This window comes from Amia ocellicauda, chromosome 4 (genome assembly GCF_036373705.1).
Source record: "Amia ocellicauda isolate fAmiCal2 chromosome 4, fAmiCal2.hap1, whole genome shotgun sequence".
Classification (NCBI taxonomy): domain Eukaryota; kingdom Metazoa; phylum Chordata; class Actinopteri; order Amiiformes; family Amiidae; genus Amia; species Amia ocellicauda.
Window position 1 is genome coordinate 35,855,688 of NC_089853.1, and position 22,282 is coordinate 35,877,969.

A 22,282-nucleotide genomic window follows, 5' to 3' on the forward strand; every position below is an offset into this window, starting at 1 on the left:
ACATTTTAGAGTAGCCTTTTACTGTCCCCAGCACAAGGTGCACCTGTGTAATGTTCCTGCTGTTTAATGAGCTTCTTGATATGCCATGCCTGTCAGGTGGATGGATTATGTTGGCAAGTAAGAAATGCTCACTAACAGAGATGTAAACAAATGTGTGCACAAATTGTGAGAGAAATAAGCTTTTTGTGCATATGGAACAATTCTGGGATCTTTTATTTCAGCTCATGAAACATGGGACCAACACTTTACATGTTGCATTAATATATTTTGTCAGTATATATATATATATATATATATATATATATATATATATATATATATATATATATATAGTGTGTATTTTGCCAGTTTTTTCTTTCTTCAATGCAATTCTCTATGTATGAGTGACAGCACCAGTAGAGAGCTAGGCTTTATAAACTTCTAAAGCTTTTACATGGGGTTTTGACATCTGAGATAGGTATGTGTTTTTATCTACAACCCTTTAAAAATAGTTTATTCAGGTGTGGCATGTGGATCAATAGCTGAGAGCATTTGAACAAGAAATTTTAATTGGTTGCCATAATGCATGTATTGAGTGTTTGTAAAATTGCAGAGACCTTGCGAACTCCACCATGGGGAATACTATATGAAAGTGGAAGACTTGTAGGACATGTCAAAGTGGAATGAATGAACCTGGAACTGAACAGTGTGCATAATACAGTGTGGTGATTGAGAAGACACCATCTTGACTAAAGCCCATCACAGAGACCCACAAGCAGTTGCATCAGTATTTCCACTGATGGCTGCAAATTACATGCCAAAGATTTTATACAAATGATGGTGCCAACAACACAGTATTAACACTTGTGAAAGTATAGATGATTACAGTGGTACACAGACCATAGTATGTAGGGTATGGAACAGTTGGGATGCAAGCTGCCACTATAGACTGTTGGCTACTGATGGCTACTGAGTCTGGATTCAAGTGCAGTCTGGGAAACACTTCCATCCACAGGGCATTGTTCAGACATTGTTCAATGTGGAGGTGTTTAACCTTTGTTTGGTTTCTGTGAAGGATTGCATTAACAGGAGAGTGTATTGAGATATTCTGAACAAGTGTGCTGCCAGGATTTCTGGAATTAGATGGTGACTCAAGGGGAATATCATGGACTTCTCGGAATCCTGATCCCATTCCCAGAGAGCATCTGAACATGTCAGAATGTGATGGACTGCAGCAGGATGGCACAGATAGATTCCACATTGTAAAACATTAAGCTACGTCACGATATTAATATCACCAGGGCAGGGTGCTCAAGACTCCAGTTCCGTTTACGGTTTATAGGTATCATACACACCTTAAGAACTGGAAATGATGTTAAACTGGTCCAATAATTGCCAATAATCAGATTAATAACGTAGGCTGGCGTTGACATAAGCACATTTGTAGCATTTAAACTTGTTCTACTACATGCACGTGTTTTTCTCACTCTTGCAATAATGTCACATGAACAGTAACTCAGGGCACTTCGCAAAGAACTGTAACACGCTGCAGCCACATCCGTGCCTATGGAAACAGACATTGTATCATCCAGCCGAGCCGGACAGTCCGCATTGTCTGTGCACATGGCACAGGCTTCCCGCCATTGGCTGCCGTGTTTTCAGGGTCTCCAGCAGGCCATTCAGAGGAGGTTACACGTGTTGCAGCTCGTTTCTTATTGGACAAAACCTGTTGATCACGCAGGTTAAGCAATGTTGCACTGTATTGTGATGTAGCTGTTCCGTCAACTCGAGTCGTGTAGATACTGGCCAATCCCGGAGCAGAGATTGGCGCACGTCCCGCCCACATCACGCACAGACAGATCAGTGGACCAATAGTGTGCTCCACTTGGGCGTGTCTACACGTCTGCGCGATGATGCGGCGTGATTGCTCAATCTAATCTAATTTACTGTCGTGTCTCACCTGTGGCGTTTTGCTGTAGGAAGTGAAGTGTAGCTACATTGTATCTGTTTCAAATGTTTTGTTATAGCGGCAAGAGACACAATAATTCCAATGAGAAGCATGCTTTATTTAAGGAAAAAGGCAGCGGAGTTCTTGTTTTGGATAGTTAATATCTGGGACCACGGGTTATAAGGCAGGCTCATGAGGGGTGAGGGATCAGAGTGAACATCTCTGGAGACGGGAGCACGTAATGCCCTTTTCCGTCACCCGTGATCCGCACCGCGTCGCTTACCTGTCCGCGGGGAGTGGGAGACGTATCTAAAGTGCATCCATATTGCGCAGGTAGCGAGGAAGAGATGGTGCCCAAAGTGAAGACGCTGGGCATCGTGTTTGATGAGGACAAGGGCGGCTATTGCGGCGGGGAGACGGTGTCCGGACACGTCTTGCTGGACGTCTCTGCCCCGCTTCGGATGCGGGCGATTTCCGTGGTGGCGAGGGGCTGTGCCCGGGTGAGCTGGAGCGAGGGGCCGGGGTCGCCCATCTCGCCCATCCACAGTGCCAGGACACCGGCATGGCAGTGCCCGTCCTCCTCGCACGGTGTCGGGGGTGAGCTCCAGTATCTGCACGCCGCCCAGACGCTGCGGGAAGCGACAGGTGAGCTCGGCCCGGGCATGACGAAGAGGTCGGCTCTGTTCTCCAGGTCCTGTTGTCCCAGCTAAACACATTCATGAATAAAGTCTGCGACACTGTCGAATCTGTTCAGTGTTGTTATTAATATTATTTGTTTGTAAGAGGGCTTATCCTTTGCTGGGCACTTCGCCTTGCCGTGTGCAAACAAGTCCTATTGAAGCAGCGCTAACGGGGAAGTCTTGGCAAACACCGACACAGTTCACTCTACATTCAGCTTCGTTGGCTCAGTTGGCTCTAGTTTAGGACATTTCTGTCAAAGCAGTTGGTTTGACTCCAAACGCGAATATTTCACAAATGTGGAAAAACAAGTATATGTGTTTAAACGTGTCTGGGTGATTGAAATATGCGATCACGCGTTTGCACTTTTTAAAATCAAAGTCCAGTATTATCCCAGAGCTTGTTTCGCTGACGTGACGCTGCAGCTTCCAGGTAAACACGACTGATGCGTGACCTTACAAACAGTGCATACATGTTTTAATACGTCCACCCCACACACTGGAGTAATGCTAATGCACATCTAACAAGTCAGGGCTGCTTATTTGCATCACCAGCACAGCACTGTAATCAAATAAACCACAGTATTTATCAGTATACATTATCTACAGTATTAAACTAGTAGTTTAGACAGACTCTAATCTTTCAAATATAGATTGGTGTAATATGTTGTAACAACAAAACAAACTAGTTAATAGTATATAATCTATATCTCAAGTATGGTAAAAACAACCTCAATAAATATAGTGCGCTGATATTGAAAGTGTGACGACTAAGAGTTTCAGGTTAACTATAGTATTACAGTACTATGCAGTCATATGTAAATTGTAACACTACAAGCTACTTAAGTGGTTTCCCTGTAACATCATAGGCCTGTATCAATTTGGGTGGTAAAATGAACTGTAACTCCTAGATGCATCCCTTCCCAAATGATAATAATGCATTTGTCTTAACGAATGCTTCTAAACACTGTATTCACTTGTTCAGTGAAATATACACTTGTAACAAGCTTTGGTTTCCTCCTATTACTTTGCAGGGTCTGGCAACCAGGAGGGCTTTATCAGTTTACCAGCAGGAAAGCACGAATTCCCTTTCAGCTTCCAGTTGCCGCAGGGGTGAGTGGCTGGGGCTGGGAATGGGAACACTTTATATCTCCTTTTGTGCAGAGTTTGATATCGAGAGAGGGGGAGGAATACGATATTACACAATACCACATAACTAGAAAAACCTTCCAGGGGTAGTACATTTCCAGTCTTTACTTTTTATGTGCACAGTTAAAATATTTCCCTTCCTGAGTCACCCGTCCTTTTATTTGTAGAGATATTCTCTAAGATTGAGGTCAGTAATGTGAACAGGCCATGAATGGTTTTCATGTTCATGTTCTTTTTCCTTGTGTTGCACATGGGGTTATACTCTTGGTGGATGTATTGTTCAAAATGTGATAGTATGCCTTTTATAAACACCAACAGCCACTTCCACACTGCACAACAGACCAAAACATCCCCTGGCTGCTACCAGACCTTGACTTTGAAGCCAGCAATGTAGAAATAATTAATAATCAACCTGAAGCATGCATCTCTGTTATCCCACTACCAGTGTTTTTGGGACCACTGTAGATACCTGAGTATTTATTGCTTGCGCCTGGACACATATTTAGTTTGTTTCTTTACTTTTACTCTGACATCACTTTTTACCTGTCTGTTCTGGGTTCTACATTGACATGGCCCCAGTTCTTCCACTCCTGTAAAGTGTTCCCCTGTGTGGATTTTAACAATTTCTCAAAAAGCGCTCTGGGCTCTGATCATCACCGGCAGAAACTAGCTGCAACAGGTTTCACACTCCTTTGGAGTATCACACACACCCTCGTACACAACCCATTGCCCACAGCTTGTTTAAATACTTGGTTGTATAATGAATATGACTATAATCAAGTTTTCACTTTCACAACCTGAAGGAAATGCTGTATTGTTCCTATTCAGATTTAAACTCATTAAATGATAATCTACATAGAATACAAATTACAATATAAAATAGTTACTTAAGGGCATATACATATTTTATGTATGTTACAAACAGGTAGAATTCTTCCCTAATAAATAAACTTGTTGGTTTAATTCTGACAAACAGTTTACATAATATGCTTGTGTGTGCATATAATAGTTTTCTTCTGTTCTGTAAAAAAATAAAATACATCTGAAACGGTTTGATCACTTAACATTACATAATCATTATGTCTATGATGTAATTTTCCACACATGACTTCCAGATCTTACTATCATCTCTATAGTATTCTTTTCACAGTAAGTCACATGTTTAACAATCATTTGTTTGGGTCAGATTTAATTGGAAACTAATATAATTTGATTATATTAATAAAATATTCAATATTAAGCTTGTTTCGAGTTACAGAAAAGAAAATTGATTATATCCTTTTCTTCAGCGCATCTCGCAGACCTGTGAGGCCAGTCTCGGTTGGCAGTGTTCCACAGTCCTCTGGTCGCCTTCCTTTTGTTTTTTGCGGTGTAGACATTGAAAGGTTTAACACAGCCAGTCCTGTTCAAACACATCTGTGCCATGAGCTCACAACATGATCAGATTGTGTGTTGCCATGGGCTCTCAGACTAGTTGTTTTGCAGAGTTGGCGAGGAACTTCAGAAAATGGGCCCCTTTCTGCCCCAAAGATTATAAATTCAACACATAATCTCCACTGTTTCCATGTGTTCATACCACAGAGGGATATGAGACTGTTAAACTACAAGTTGTGAGGATACACCGGCTTGGCGGGAGAGGTTCTCTCATGAGCAGAGAAATATGCTGCACTCGCACTGATTATCATACTTTAAATTATATTGGTGGTACAAGTGTGTGGGCAGGCCACTCACCTCTATCCTGGAAGGCAAAGTATTAAGTTTTGCATTGAACAGTATTTTTAAACTCTCAAGACCTCCATCTCCAATCCCAAGTAGAGAACCCTTTTCCTCTGCATTTTCCGATGTCTAAATCATCATCTTCAAGCCATCAAGACATTAGGTGTTCGTGTAGGTAGCTAAGTTGGCATTGAAGTACTCAATAAACCCAATTAATTATATTTTGTATGTATATATTAATGTATGTTGATTTGTTGTTTTCCAGGCCCTTGGTTACTTCATTTTCTGGGAAAAATGGGAGCGTTCATTACTGGGTGACGGCAGTGTTGCAGCGGCCTTCTACCCAAGACCAGTGTGTGCACAGAGAATTCCCTGTCATTAGCCATATAGATGTCAACTCCCCAGCTCTCCTGGTAAGACCCCTATTCCGATACGGAAAAGACTGTCCTGATACGAAGGAAAAATGTCACATAATTCAAGCTTTCAAACACAACCTATTGATTCTCCCTGGTAGTTTGACTGCATAAGGGCCTTCACTGGGAGTACAGGTTAGGCTTCTGTGGTTCACATGTGCTTGATGTCAGTAGAGCACTGTGACTGGGATTGCCCAAGGGGTGGAGTGCAGTTGCCTCAGTGCTGGTGTTTGGTTGGATTCAAAATGCTGTGTTTTTTTTTTAGCCAGCAGTTTAATCAGTTGGAGCCAGTGCTTTGCTGTTCATACTATAGATTGGCTTGCAGTTGGAAAAGCTTTTCCCTTTTCCTTTCTCTCGTGTTGTTGGGTTCTTATCGCTGTGGAGGGATAGTCTAACTCTTATTTGTGAGTAGCTGCCGTCCCCTTCAAGGCCATTTCTGTGGGAACTTGCAGTTGGACGCACAATTTGTTGGCATATATGGGACAACAGCCTGCTAAGCTCGCTATACCCTGGGAGTTGTTGTAACTGCTTCATAGTCTTTAACTTTGTAGCTGTTTTTAAATGTATTCTTATGATTATTGAAATATTATTTTTTTCAGTGTCCTATCTCAACAAACAAAGAGATGATGGTTGGCTGTTGGTGTTTCACATCAGGACCTATTTCACTGAGTGCCAAAATTGACAGAAAAGGATACTGTAATGGTAAGAGTATCCTTTATATATTCAATAAAAAATTGAAAATTAGATTTATAATAAGTTAGTAGTAGTTTTTATTATTAGCAGACACCCTTACTCAGAGAGACTTAGGTTTACAGAAATATAATAGTGTTATCAAATAAATCACAAAATACATTTTAAGTCCTATTTGGAGTAAGCATAACAGTGCAATGTCAAGCAAATTTAAGTATTTCAACAATTAAGCCTTAATTGCTTGAATTGAATTAAGCTTTGACTGTGGAGAATTTCCAAAGTGTTTATGTATGTAATTTCTTCAAAATAAAAATATAGTGGTTTCCCTACAATACTGATCCATTGTCTTCATAATTAAACAGGGGAAGCCATTCCTATCTATGCGGAGATTGAGAACTGCTCTTCACGTCTCATCGTGCCCAAAGCGGCTATTTACCAGACTCAGACCTGCTTGACTAACGGCAAAACTAAAACGTTCAAGCAGGAAGTTGCCAGCGTGCGGGGAAATCACATTGCCTCAGGCACAACTGACACTTGGAATGGAAAAACACTTAAGATCCCCCCAGTATCTGCCTCGATTCTCAACTGCTCCATCCTCCGAGTCGAGTATTGTTTGGCAGTAAGTGATGCGTTACCAAGAAATTTGAATTAATCAAAGCAGACCAAACTGAAACAATGTATAGGAGTGCTATAAAGGAATAAATAACTTAATTCTTTGTTATTTTATTTTTTTATTATTCTGCTCTACCCAGATAATGGTTCAGATTCCTGGGGCAAAGAAACTGAGAGTGGAGCTGCCTCTAGTTATTGGCACCATCCCGTACAACGGATTTGGGAGCAGAAGCTCAAGTATGAGCAGCCAGTTCAGTATGGACCTGAGTTGGCTAACCCTGGCACTACCTGAGCAACCAGAAGGTGAGGAGAAATAACCCATAATCCTTTTAAGTAATTTCCAACATAAAGCTGGCTGTGCCACCATCCCCGACATGTGTTCAAACTACTGCCCTGATTCCTTGCTGTGCTTGAGAACAATAAAGTGCTGTCCAAGCTCCTCAGTCTGTCCTCTCTCTCACCCCCCACTCCTCTGTTGTGTGGCAGTGGCAGTTTAAATGCATATTTTAGTGCTTGTCAAACAGTATCGCTTATTGCTACATGATTGGAACAAAGGGACAGTTTGGGTATAAAATGTCTCTCTGGATAAACTGCATTGTTTGGACTAAAGAGCAATTTACATTTTGAGGAGGCGACATTTTCAGAGGGGTTGGAAGCCAGTCAAGCATTTGCATTCTATTATTGCAGACCTCAAAAATAAGATTACAGCTGTAATATCAAAATATTACAGCATATAATGGTAAATGTGAAGAATTCCCGGACTGTGGTGCTATTATCTCTATCCTTCTGACTTAAACCCTGGTTTAGTAAGAGGCAGATGTGACCCTACTGCAGTTTGTGTTTTTTGGTTCAATTTGTGGTTCATCAAAGTCATGGCTAATGATGCTCGTAACCTTCTCCCTCTAGCTCCTCCAAACTACGCAGCTGTGGTATCGGAAGAAGAGTTCGAGCAGCACACGCCCTCTTACTCCCAGTCCGAGGAGCTGGTGCGGGAACTTGGCAGCCCCGTCTTTGCTTATATTCAAGAGTTTAAGTTCCAGCCTCCGCCTTTATATTCTGAAGTAAGTATTACTTACTTATGAACTGTTTTCTTGAAGAACCCTAATCAAACTTTATATATATAAATAAATAAATAAATATAATTAGAGAGAGACAGAGAGAGAGAGACAGACTACTAACATATTTCCTTAGGATATTCATTGACAGGAAAGTGTAGTTATGCATATTTTTAGTTCATTGTCTTTTCGCCTACATTATCTGCTGTTTTTCCCCACAGATCGACCCATATCCAGTCCACAGTGAAGACCCACCGCTTAGAGTTGAATTTTCAATCGGACATCTGAACGCTTGACCGCTGCTGTTGGGCAGATCAATACCATGGGATGGTAGATTGCAGAATAAATGTGAAGCCTAATGAGAACCCAAGAAAATAACTAGATTTTGCCACATTCAAGGACTGGAGCGCTGAAGAATGTGAATTGCTGGAATGTGAATGTGTTGTGATGGCTGGTTGGTGTTCACAGTTTAGATTTCAAATTCAGATTGGAATATTCTCGCTTTTATCAGCAGATAGATGCATGAACCACATGCCTTGATTGATTGATTGCTTGAGTGTGGAGCAGAAGGGCTATATAACAGTAAAAGCACAAACTAGAGTATTCAAGCAATTCAGATTGCTGTCAAGAGGTGGAAATGACAAAGGGAACGATATGGCACGATAAACTCCTAGAAAAGCAGGTTTGTACCGAATACTGCAGTGGCTTTCTAAAGAAAACCTTGTTATGTGTGAAACAATGAAGTTATTGTTTTTCATATAGCTGTTCTCAAAACAATTTTAATCTCTATTGTTATGGCTAAAATGGTGTCCTTTTTCACTTGGGGTTAGAAGTGCAGTGACTTGAGAAACGAGTGTCCTTCATGCATGAGTTTAGTAAAGCATTAATGAGTGAACACTTGTGCTGCATTGGTCAAGACAATTTTTATTTCTTAAAAATGATTTATTTTTTAGTGGGAAACTGTTCAAGGTAGAGAAAGTGAAATTGATACTAAGTTTACAGCTAAGGAACTTTAAATAGGTGTGTGTGTGTATATATGAGTATATATGCATATATGCACAGGTGCAGGGTTTCCCACAGCTTTATTCAGAAATCGGTGCTGCCAGGCCAAAGAAATGACTAAACGTCAAAGAACAGAAATCTACACCAAAACCTATAATAAAACCCTTTTCCCCCAGGTGGTATTAATTAGTTGTGTTGAAAACATCACTATTCCTGAAAGAAACAAGTGCTTGAAATTAAACTTAGCACAACCCCACCACACCCTCCTGGTCAACAGATAGGAAACAGACCACCTGAGGAAACACTCTGTGTGTGTGTGTGTGTGTGTGTGTGTGTATTATAGTCCAACAGATTATAATGTTAATAAAAATATAGTGTGACTTCTTATCCAAATAACTGCTATTTATAAAGTACTCTTAAAAAAGTTCAACAATTTGTATATTATTATTAATAATAACTTTCCTACTCTGTGATTTAATTTGGTGCAATTGTCTTGTATTCCCAGAATACAAAAAAGGCAGGTGTAACCAGTTTAAAGGGAATGTTTTAGCTGGGAATTTTCGTAATCTTTATTTTTTACAATGTGCATTGTTCAATAAAACTAGCCTTATTTAGAGCATTAGTTTAGAAGAATTACAGCAGTATATGTATTCAGGGTGAATGAACAATATCTGTGCACTCTTCAGTATGGACCAAATAAACTGCCTTGTAGGACTAATCTTAAAAATAAATACTTGCACTTGCATAAGCCATTCCTATGTCAGGCTATCCATGATTAAAGTTTACATTTTGAGGGTGAGGGTACATATCTTTGCTGCAATTTAACTGAACTAAACCATACTTTAAACTGTTTCCCTCCCTCCATAGAATGGAGACCGAAATTAATGACTAATTCAAATACTTGTTTAATTTCTTATCCTAAATTCTAAAACTGATAACATTTCTGAAAAATACTTTCAGTATGGTTTTGTTTTATGAGCAGTTATGCATATATTTAAAGGGAAAATAACAAACCTGTGTACATATCCAGAATGCTGCTAAAGCTGTTTTGTTTAATTCTGTTTTTGTATGACCTTAACCTAGAGATTATTTGCTTTATGAAAGCTCCAGGTTTAAGAGTTTTTCTTCACATAAAGTAAAAAGATGTGCGAGACAAGCCACTCAATGTTAAATAATGCCCTTAAAATTGCAAAATGTACATTTGTTGTTCAGGTACTTAAAATCTGTGGCCTTACCTTTTGCTGAAAAATGAATACAAAATATTGAATATACTGTACATAGATTTCGTAACCGGTAAGCACAATCATGACCGAAAATCCTTCAGAATGTGTATGTTGATCAACAGGAGACACTTTGGATGGATTTATTTTAAAATTGTGAATCATTGTTAAAACACATATTATAAAATAGCATATTGTTATTTGTTAAAAGAAAACTAAACCCAAAGGGTTTCTTTTTGTAAATTAAAGTGGGAAACAGTTTTTTTGAATGTGTTTTTCTTTCCCCTTTTCTATTAAGCCATTTAATTTAAGACCATTTGCTGTAAGTTGTACAACATTATGTTCAAAGACAGCTGGAATTCTTTAATTTATCACTTAAGTGAAGCTTTTACTCATGTATGTGCTATACCTTTACTTTTAAGACTTGAACTTGGAGATCAGTGTTAATGTTCTTTACTACTAGAGTTCTGTGAGTCAAAGTGGAGCAGTAGATTCAGTCTCATTTTAAAAAGCTGCTAAATATATTAATTATCTCTTGTAAAATGTCACTTTGCACACTTTTTGCACTAGGCCCTATATCTGTATTTCTGCTATTTTGGTGCGGCCTGTGTGTCCAGATTCTGTCCTGGCCCCCCGCGGACCCCACACTTTCAACAGTTTAGAACTCCTGATAGGTTACTGTTAGCACTATGGATTCAATAGAATATTCCTTTTAGAATAGTTTGTTTAATCTGACCATTGACCTTTCCATAACAAGATACTGCTTGTTGATGCTATCCTTTTTCGGATCAGAGCTATGGATCACAGAATATTCCTTAAAATAAATCTTGACTTTTGTTGGCGTCTTATGGGTGGCAGACACAATGATGGGCACTATAGAACATGTGTAGGAAATCATATGGGCTCTATCTATTCATGACCTTAAGCTTCAGCTCTGAACTTTCCTTCAAGTTCAAATTTACTATGACTTAAAAAAAACTTTCTCCTAGAGGCTCAAAGCTGCAATCTAAATTCAGATTTGTAAAGAACATCACAAGTTTACTGATAGAATAGTCTAGTCCAAGCAGCTTGATCTTGACCTCTCCTTAAAGGTCAATCAATGCATAAAATTGTTTATATTGCCCTACAGAATGTAGATAAGCTAATGATTGCTATAGAACTCATATGTGGTCTGTGCAAAGAAGTCCTCCACTTTGACATTTGGCCTTAAGGTCAAGGTGAGAAGTGGCTCATAACTCCTTACATAGTGCAGTTGGGCTTATACTTACTGTGGAACACACCACACTTCCTGTAAGATCAAATGCAAAACCCTCTCATTAATCGTTTCAAAGAAAACCTATCAAGCTGCTTTACAGCTACAGTAATTTTAAATGTGTTAATATAATAATGCACTGAAATGCATGCATTCATCAGGTACACTTTATCAGGTACAAAATACAGATTAAGTTTCTAGACACGTCCATATCTAGCTTATATTTATAATAAAAATAATGCAAGAAGACTACAGCAAATTCATTTTCCCTTGCTGTGATCAGCTTTAGGAGTCTGTCCATATCTTCTAACTTTCTCAGTGAGACCCCAAGGATACTTCAGTGTATCGAAATGCATATGTTAAAGTAGTGTGTTCTTTTTAAAATGTCAATTGGTTATAAAACCTTATTGCTTATTGCCTGTCAGAGGCTTTTAGCGCCGAGAGTGATACAGGCAGTGGACATCTAAACTTGTTGCTGAGGGGAAAGTAACGTACGCTGTGAAATTGGATCTATTGGGCAGCGACATTTGAAAGAAGCCTAGCAGTGAAGTCATGAAATGTCAACAAGATGTTCTGCCACTGGTGTGCAGACAGTCTTTCACTTCGGCAAATCTGCTGCTTTGTCGTTATCTATAGTAACCATGTTTGCAAAATGTTTGACATGTTTGTTGTATTAATGATAGGTAAAGTGGTATATATTCTATGCATATTGAGTTTCTATGCAGATTCTTCCTTCAAGATCCCATAATAATTTAAAATGAACTAAAACTTACAAGTCCCGGCTCGGGGGGTCTGTCTATGTGGAGTTTGCATATTCTCCCCATGTCCGCGTGGGTATTCTTTGGGCACTCCGGTTTCCTCCCACCATCCAAAGACATGTGGATTAGGTTGATTGGTCTATACATTGCCCTGAGTCTGTGTCTGTCTGTGTCTGTTGAGGAAAAACGCCCCAAGAACAAGCAGGAACTAAAGACAGCTGCAGTGCAGGCCAGGCAGAGCATCACCAGGGAACAAACCCAGCATCTGGTGATGTCTATGGGTCCCAGACTTCAGGCAGTCATTGACTGCAAAGGATTTGCAACCAAGTATTGAAACTCACAATTTAATTCATGATTATGTTAGTTTGTCCAAATATTTTTGAGTCCCTAAAATTGGGGGACCACATATAAAAAGGGTGTAATTCCTACACCGTTCACCCAATTTGGATGTAACTACCCTCAAAGATGAAAGTCTACACTTAAAGAACATATTGTTTCCTTTCAAATCCATTGTGGTGGCATTCAGAGCCAAAATTTTGACAATTGTGTCGCTGTCCAAATATTTATGGACCGAACTGTATTTGCAATTTCACTGCACTGACACTGAGTGTTTGTCCTCATTAGAACAAATGATCATATGAGTGCACATGGAAAAGCTACAGCAGCCAGTTAAAAAGTCATAAGACTAAATCATCCTTCAAGAGAATAAGGATATTATCTAGGTGGATAATATTAATTCTGTTGAACTTTAATTTCATTTTCAAGGCAAAGATCACAGGAACTAACTGGATTGGCCTGCATGAGAATGCAGTTGCATTCTGTGATCTCGTTGCTCTGTCACTCAGCCAATCAGACACCTGTGGAAAAAACCCAACAAAAGGGCCAAGAAAGCCTTTTCAGACTTGATTGAGTTTAGTGTGTTTTTTGTGCTTTAGATGGCTTTTGAATGCACTTTTTGGTTTGACCCCTTTCCTTTTAAGTCCTCATGTTTCTTTTGGTTAAGGTGATTTTTGGTTTAACAGGCCAATGCCTATATTTTCTTTAAATCTCCTTCCTTCACTCTGTGGCTCTGGACTCTTCCTGTCCCCCTCATGGCCAAAGCTGCCACACCAAGCTATATCAATTGTTGGTTAAGGAAAAAGATGGCGAAAGACATCATCCCTGATTTTGACCTTATGTAGTATATTATGATGGTTGTAGTTTAAAGTAACTCAGTGACACTCATAATTGCAAGTAGTTATGCTGAACTGATTTCAAGTTTAAATGTAACTTCAGACTGTGCTTCTATGTATTTGCATATACCAATGTCCCTTCTATGAAATTATGCAATCTTACATTTATGCTATGACATTACTACAGCTGGCCTACACAGCTTTTGCTTTTGAAATATGTTTTTCTACATCTAGCTTTAACATCATGAACTCTTATCACCCATGATAATATAACCAGAGCCACAGAAGTTAGTTAAAGTACAACACTGGAGTAATGTGTAACAGGAGAAGTTACCTTTTGTATAGTTCAAACATCACACCTTTGCCTCTGCTGTTCATGTGAGGAGTCTGAGAACTGGTTCAAGATGTGGCTTCGGTCCAGTTTCAACAAAGGCATTTCAACCACACAGGTACTGCATTTATTTGTTTAACACTTTGTTAAAGGGTCAGCAAACTGAAACGGAACAATTGAGGAGTCCTTATATAAGAAAATGAGCATCCTTGACCGTGGCAAAACTGACAGAAAACCATTAGTATTTTTCCCCTCTTAACCTCAAATCAAGTGCCAATAAATGCCAAGAATTAACCACATTTGTGTGCAAATATTTAATTATAAAGAGCTTCATTATTCCTGGATTTTAATGTTTATTTAATATGATGGATTATTACATTTTGTTAGCCTGTTGCATTATGCTATGCCATATGTTTTTTTGTTTTTTGTTAAACCATTCTGCTTAGTATTGAATAACCTATTCCCTGTACATTTTCAAGGCAGTTGTGTTTTGTGTGAATCCCCTTAGATTAAAGCATCACCTGAATAAATAAATCAGCTAAAGTGATTGTTAATGAGCACAGGTAGGTGTTGGGACAGGATTGTGCAAACCAGCTGACTTGATAGTTCAGATTGATGGCATAGTGTGCGTCTGTGTCCCTGTCCCTGGTTATTGTTGCTCACTCTGAACATTGGTGGAACAGATGCGTTTAGGAAAGGGTCTTTCATTCACTTCCTTTCATCTGTCAGTCAAGCTTGCAGACGATTTGTGTAGATTACTTCCACCACAGCTGGACCGCTGGACGCCTGCCAATAGTCGTCTAATTCATAGTGGAACATAATCAGGTTCAAAATACATTCAAAAAACATATTCACACTGGATCATCACAGAGACCTAATCACATACTCTGCCAATTCAATTCACCAAACTCACCTGATCCCCTGCCACACTTTTGAAGACAATTTTGATTTAATTGAATGGGTGGAAATTGGTAGAGCTGTGATTGGAAACTCTTGCCTTAATTGATAGCAGGAGAATACAGTCTTAAAATGACCTGTAGAGTATTTGCCAATTAATTTTAACTCAAGTCCACCAAATGGTGCACTATGCCCACAGTGGCAGTGTTGCATGGCATGTCTGCGTTCTCTCCAACGAGCAGACGGCTCAATCTTCCCTCATTCTTGTGGATCTGTCTCCTCCAGTTTGTCCTACGTTTCAAGACATGGGAACAACTGCATATGATCCTCTTTTGCAAACAATGTGGAGTAGAGTTCTCCTGGTCAGAGGTTGCACAGAGCTGTGTCAAGTGATGTACAGGTGTATTGTGAATAGGAGTTTTGAGGAAGAGCTGGAAGGTAATACTTGATTGCTGGTTTCACTGCCATGATTCCATGTAATCCACAGAGCTTCAGTACAGTTAATGATTAAAACAACTGAAATACAGATGAGATGAGATGCTTTGACTATGTGAGAGAAGCTGAAGCTATTAAGTGGAAAGTCTGCTGCTATCTTATACCTGAATATCACCGCTTTTTTGTTTTTATCTCCTGCTAGTTTGCTTTTCTGTCAGAAAGCTGTGATTTACTGATTTTTGTCAAAGTTTTAATTTTTTTATTGAATGTTTGTATTTTTATTAAAATACAGCTGGACATCCCAATTTAATTGTTACTAAGGTAAAATACAGGTAATAATAATAATATAGACTTGGAAATTAGATTTTCTGCTAATTCAAATGCCAATACTACCATGGCAATACATTTATGTATGTATGTATGTATGTATTTATTTATTTATTTGTTTATTTGTTAGTAGATGCCCTCATCCACAATAAATTATTTCACACAAGAAACATTTCAAAGCATTACAGAAGTGTATTAATGTAATCAATACAAAACACTATTTAAAGCAATACAGAAGTGCAGAAGTACAATCCATACAAAATCAATAAGCAGACATCCTACTACAATGAGTGACTTACATAACACCATGCATTTTAATACTTCTATACAACAGACATCATTGGGGAAGAATAATGTGAAAACAGGTGCAACTTACTGAACTGATTGTATGGCAATGGACAGTTATCTTCATGAACAGGCCCTTGTCAGTTATTGAATTGTATTTCAAATGCATATAAAATATTTTTGAAGCATTAGCATTATTTGAGATATAGATATAAATACCCCTATATTAGGATATGTGAATGTTAAATGCAATGGAAACAAATGGAACAGTCATTTAATCCCAATAATGATGATGATAATACAACACACACAAGAAAAATGGCTCTTGAGATTCTTGATATTCATGATAAGGTTCTTGGCATTACAAAACTTTCCACAAAACCTGTGGTTTCTTAAAACCACCCCTTCACCAATTACATTACTGACAACTATTTGTTTTACGAATTATTAAACACAATAGTATATCTTCAGACATAAAAGTTATCCTGTAATTTATGTGACCTGAATATGCAGTTAAGCATTTCCTATTTTTATAGGCCTGGAAACCTTTGGCCAACCCACCCCATGCAACCTGCCCAAATTGAGTAGCAAAGTAATTATTCATTGCAGTTCTTCTGATTGACATCAATGTTTGCTGTGTGTCAATCACCTAAGTAATGCAATCTTTTGCCAAGGATTTAAAAGGGCAGTATTTTTGAACCAGAGAAAACACCAGACTGATTGACCCTGTGTTTTGACACTGGCAGAGACAGCAGAATGTGTGGTATGCTGACTGCAGGATTCCCCCGTTATATAAGAACTCGTATGATATGCTGAGCCATCATACAATTCCAGTACTCTAGAGTACAGGCCTGCTCTGGCTGATGCACTCATTGTTATAACCATCAATACAAACAGAACACGTTGCACATTAGAAAATCTAGTCAAATCTGAGCAAGTGACACAGTTATAGTAACAAATACAGAATATTTGACCCCGCTGCACAGCACAGAAAGGTCCAGCTATAGACCTGCCAACTTGCGTCCAAGCACAGGTAGACTGAGTCTTTTGCGTTGAAAGTCGAGATCATTTCCACCTTGATTTAGAACCCATTCATTTTTATTTTCCTTTTCAGAAACCTTTTAATGAACACGTCAATGCTGAGCAAAAAATATTTGAGTGTTTTGTTTACAGTATAATAGTTTATAACTGACTGGTGAGTGCACACAAGCATGGGTTTAACATGGATTTTACATGGATTTTGTCATTCTGTATCTATGCTTATGATGTGGATGTAGTACTTTGCTCTGGTTTACCATAGCTCCCTTAACATATTGCACATTGGTTTTGTACATGTTTACTTGGTACAATTCTAATGTTCATTGACCAGAAACAATATTGATTCAAGGAGGCATGGGTTTAGTGAGTTCACAAGTTAAAATAAGTAATATTTATATATCTGTCAAGTCTGGATTTTTCCAATCACATTTATCATGCAGTCAGTTTTCCTGTTGGGCAATAGGGAGCACCAGTTTTATGTTAGAAATAAATCATACTCTTTTCTGTACCCAACAAAAGGATCTCTTGATTATTTTTCATTTAGTGGGGCACATTTTTATTAGGATACTGAGACAGGGTGAGCTCCCCTGCCACAGAGACTGACGTCATTCCTGGTGTGCTGGTCTATGAGGCTTAATTGACTAATTGGTCTGCATAGAATGTAGGGTATTGCTATCTCATGTATGGTTGGCCAATCAGTCAGTTATCCTTCTAGCTAGCTAGGAATCGGGGGTTAGACAGAGAAAGTAACTAAATGCTGTCTTAATCTGTTCCCTCTAGTAATGTGAACGAGTGGCCGTATTGACTGATTCTATATAAACAGGACAAGGACTGGGATAAAAGTCGTGCACCAGGAAGAGCTTATTGGCATACAGTGGCTTTTTAAAGACAAAAATAAAATAAAAAGATTTAGCCAATCCAGCCAACAGATATGCAAAAACTAACATTCAGCCTTCAGAGGGTCTCTGGTACCTCCACACCTATGGCTAGATGGAGAGTTACTGTGGAGAAGGACATTTGATGGTCTTATACTTAAGTTCTTAATTTCCACTTTGACCATCAGTAACACTTTGGTATCTTTTTGCCCATGTCTGTGTACTTTATCAAAATATCTGGTCTAAATTTACTACATTTCCCTGGATATTTCCACTAGGCAACTTAAGGAAAATCCCATAGGTTTTACCATTTGTTAATTTTCTGTTTTGTATCTAAAATCAATCGCATGTATAGCAAATTATAGTCACAGGTAAAATAAGACAATCAATACTTCACTTGTCTTGACGATTTCCATTGATTTTCAGTCACAGTGGGGTGATGCCATATGAACAACAAATCGACACTAGAAATGCGATGGGATGCTGCAAAAAATCTACACACAGCCATGTAATGCTATCAAACTGGGCTGTACGCCTTGTCGAACTAGAAAACCTGGATTCTATTTTTAAAACAAACACAGGGTGGAAACATCTGTATCTATAGGGAGCACACGCTAATGTGTGAGCCGCTCGCAACCAGCTTCATAACAATATGCACCTGTGTCAATATTGTCACCTTTCATATAACAAGCAGATGTTGCAGGATTCAAGACATGTACCATATGGCAAGAATGCATACAAACCAGTAGGACTGAAGAAGAATAACAAGCAATATGTTTCGCCAGCCTGAGTGGGTCACCTTGGTACCAGCTTATGGACAAGATGACACAGAAATGTGTGTATTAATGCATCATGAAAGAAACTTGTATTATAATATGTGTTATTATTATTTTAGCAAAAGCTTTATTTATTGCATGTATACTACGCACAGGTCTAACCACATGTTTACATTTTAAAACCAGAACACCCAATTCTAAAGAAAGAAATGTATAAAAGAGGGCGCATTTGTTGCTTCCAATTAGAAGAACATAAAAGCATTTGAATTATTTTATGGTCTAATCTCGGTTTATGATCGTGTGGAGGAATACATTTCAGTTTAACGACTGATTTGCAGAAGTTTTGATGCATAGAACAAATTAAATTTCGTTACAGCCTTTTAATATTTTTGTCAGCCTTGTATATTGATTTTTTTTAAAGGGACTGTTCTCCTTCAACACTTCAACACTCCGTAGGAGCAACATGTCTAAATTAGCATCCCATTAATTTTACAGTGCAATTAGTTCATTTCAATCCTAATAAACTCTAGAAGAGAATCGTCTGCAGTGCGCTTCATTATTCATATTCATTTGACTTTTATTTTATTTTTTATATTTTTCCAGGCTAATTCGGCTGATTGGATCATGTCACATCTTTCGAGAGGATACAATGAAAGTTGACAGAAATGTCAGATTTGAATCTTGCTTGCAGTCAAACAGTGAAATGTCTGCGTACACAAGTTAACAGTTTTTCTCTCTCCTTCCTCCTTGATTGCAGCAGTTATTAGTTATTAGATATCATTGTTATTATAGGTGCCTTTATCAATTCCATAATTGCTAATTCTGGGGACATTTGAGTGTATATTAAGTTTTCTTTGTGCAAATACCTAAGGCTCTCCTGCCATCCAGATGTCGGCCTGCTTCATGTTTGCTTCAAGACAAAACCCTAATCAGTATTATGGAAATTCCTGCAAGGTGGCAAGAGCCTTTGATTGGCTGATGAGCTTTAGCACAACCGTTTGCCATTGGCTGACCGGTGTTCCACGAGTTAAGTCATGTTGCCTCTGCATGCTTCCCCCCTGGCCCTACACTGTGTGTCCTGGGATTACTCTACAAAGACAACAGTAAAACATCTGTCTTAAAGTTAAAATAATGTAGGTCTCATTGCACACAGAGATAATTTTACAAAGACGCATCTGAATAGCAGGGATTTGTAATTTAAAGTGCCTTTTACCCCCATAGTAAGTAATGGTGTAATGACATGTATAATATATGTCAATCTAATACTCCACAACACCTGTGTGATGGAAATATTCTAAAGAGATGATTAATGTAGAGAAAGGGAGGAGAGAGACAAAAGGGAATATGTTCGATGACAGATCTTTTAAAACTTTCTCACAGTATTGTACATCCACGTGCAAAAGCCATACAAAATAAATTGCCACAGCCAGGTTATAAAGGTATACTTTATTTTAATAACCAGTGGTGACATAATAGGCCAATCCAGAATAAAATGAATATATAATTTATCCAATTTCAGTGATTATAATTTTTTCAACCTTTTTTTCTTTGAGGGAGATCCACAGTATTTTTTCTCTGACTTTAGTAACCTATAAAATAGATTACATCATACACGATTTGATGAGCTGATTTTGGCTGTAATGGACAAAAGCTGGAGTCGATGTTTGCCAGAATAAATATTATCTCATAAAAGCGGGATTTAATTTATATTTTGTTTTGTTCCGAGAGACTAAATCCAAAACAACTCAGCAACTGCTTTTGCTAAACCATTAAGCCTATCCAGACCCTACAATCTTTATGATAATCTGGTCTTTCTGGAAAATGAACAACGGGCTCATGTTCAGCTCTACAATTGTGTTAAAGCACGTTAACAATGTAGCCATACACAAATATCATACTGTGGAAAACGTTAAGCCACCTTCATTAGCATAAGATGTAAGGTGATTAATGGCATTAGCAAGTTTCCAAAAAAGTATATTACATTGTATAACTGACAACATTTCATAAATAATCTTCCAACATGTGTGCAGATACCATTTCCATGGTATCCAGTTTGCCGATATCAAGAACATGTAAGACGCACTTTGTGACCAAAGTCTGCAGAATTGTTTTCTTCTGACATATTGTTTAGTTTCATTTCATGTCTCTTTTTGTTCTTCTAGGGTATCTGTTCTTCTCACAGATGTCTGGACAGTTGTGGAGGGGCAATCAAAACAAAGGTAATTGACTTGTGGTATTCAGAGTCCAGCTCTCCTGAAATTTCTGACCCGTGGAATCAAATTGAATTCTCCACACAATCACTCTAATCTGACACGCCAGGCTCCCAGGGGTGGGACCTTGCTGGCACATGGGAGATGCCCACCAGGCTTCAGACCCCATCTCCAAACTCTGAAAAGCTCAACCCCAGCCAGTTAAAGAGCCCTGACATTTTAACACATATTTAATTATGGTCCCATATTTCATCCAGCCACCGCCTCCTTTTCAGCCCTGACCAGCAAACAACATGGTCTCCATTTCTGCTTCCTTCCACAATGGAAGAAGCTAATACATTAAGTTCCTGTAACAAAAATAGCACAAATGGAGCTATGGAACCACACACACACACACACACACACACACACACACACACATATATACACATAACAAAGGTATTTATTATTACATAGAGAGGTCTATCTGAACCTTTTATCTGTGCCATGGTGTTCTGTGGCAGAGATAAGTGTTTAATTGCTCCACCTTGTGGGCAAGCAACACATTCAAATATATACTATATACATAATAAATAAACATTACATATAGTTGGCTTCACCGAAATGCACTTCATTAAAAACTATGCTTATTTCTGTTTCTAGAGAAATAACTAGGTTGCCATCTTCAGAAACCCCATTATGGAAACCAGAAATGACTCCATTCAATAACTCTCCTGCACCAATTGTGAAATATATTAGTTCGAACCAGAGCCTGTGCTTGCAATCCACAAATCAAGACCATTTCCCCTCGACCAGCTGCATAGTCAGTAATTCTTTCTTTAGAGCTCTCAATTTTTCCTTGCAAGATAAGTTGACAGTGTCAATAAATCCACTTTTTATTAGACAGATCTATTAACACTATTAATAAAAGTGTTTTTTTTAATGTAGTTGGCACAGATAATGATGTCAGACTGGTATACAGCTTGTGTGCTTTATTCATTTTTAAGCAAAAGCTATCAAATGTAACATCTTATCATAAAACTCTGTGATTATATTTATTAAAAGCCTTTAGTTGCGGTGACAGGAGGTTATTTACACAGTGGAGATGCCATTGGGGATTATAAGAAAATTCTCTTGGGATTGTATAATGCAATATTGGTGTATAACTGATTACATATTTTCAAAGAAGTTTTCCTTTTATTTTTGCAAATCTTTTTTCAAAGGCTTCCTCAGAGATGGGTTTCATTAGGAGCATTATGAAACACCTTAGTGATTTTGCCGGCTGTGTTAAGGTGGGCCTCGTCTGCATTTCTTTAATTAATACACAACTCGGTGCAATCTGTTTTCTCCCCTAACATTGCAATTATATAGGGAATACAAGCTCAAGGCTTTCTATGGGGGCTTTCCCTTAATGACCTAATAAGATTTTTTTTATACAGTGAAACCTCTTTATTAAACTCTCCTCTTTTCTCAAGATGCTCAATTG

The 22,282-nt window shown here is 38.4% G+C and overlaps 1 protein-coding gene across 1 annotated transcript; it reads left to right on the forward strand.

Annotated features, from left to right (window-relative positions):
• Positions 1–1,908: 1,908 nt before the first annotated feature.
• On the forward strand, positions 1,909–10,722 carry LOC136748323 (arrestin domain-containing protein 4). Its single transcript, XM_066701981.1, has 8 exons — positions 1,909–2,572; positions 3,639–3,717; positions 5,735–5,882; positions 6,482–6,584; positions 6,935–7,191; positions 7,325–7,487; positions 8,091–8,245; positions 8,461–10,722. The coding sequence occupies exons 1-8, from the start codon at positions 2,275–2,277 to the stop codon at positions 8,533–8,535; spliced, it is 1,278 nt and encodes a 425-aa protein (XP_066558078.1). The 5' UTR covers positions 1,909–2,274; the 3' UTR covers positions 8,536–10,722.
• The last annotated feature ends 11,560 nt before the right edge of the window (positions 10,723–22,282 follow it).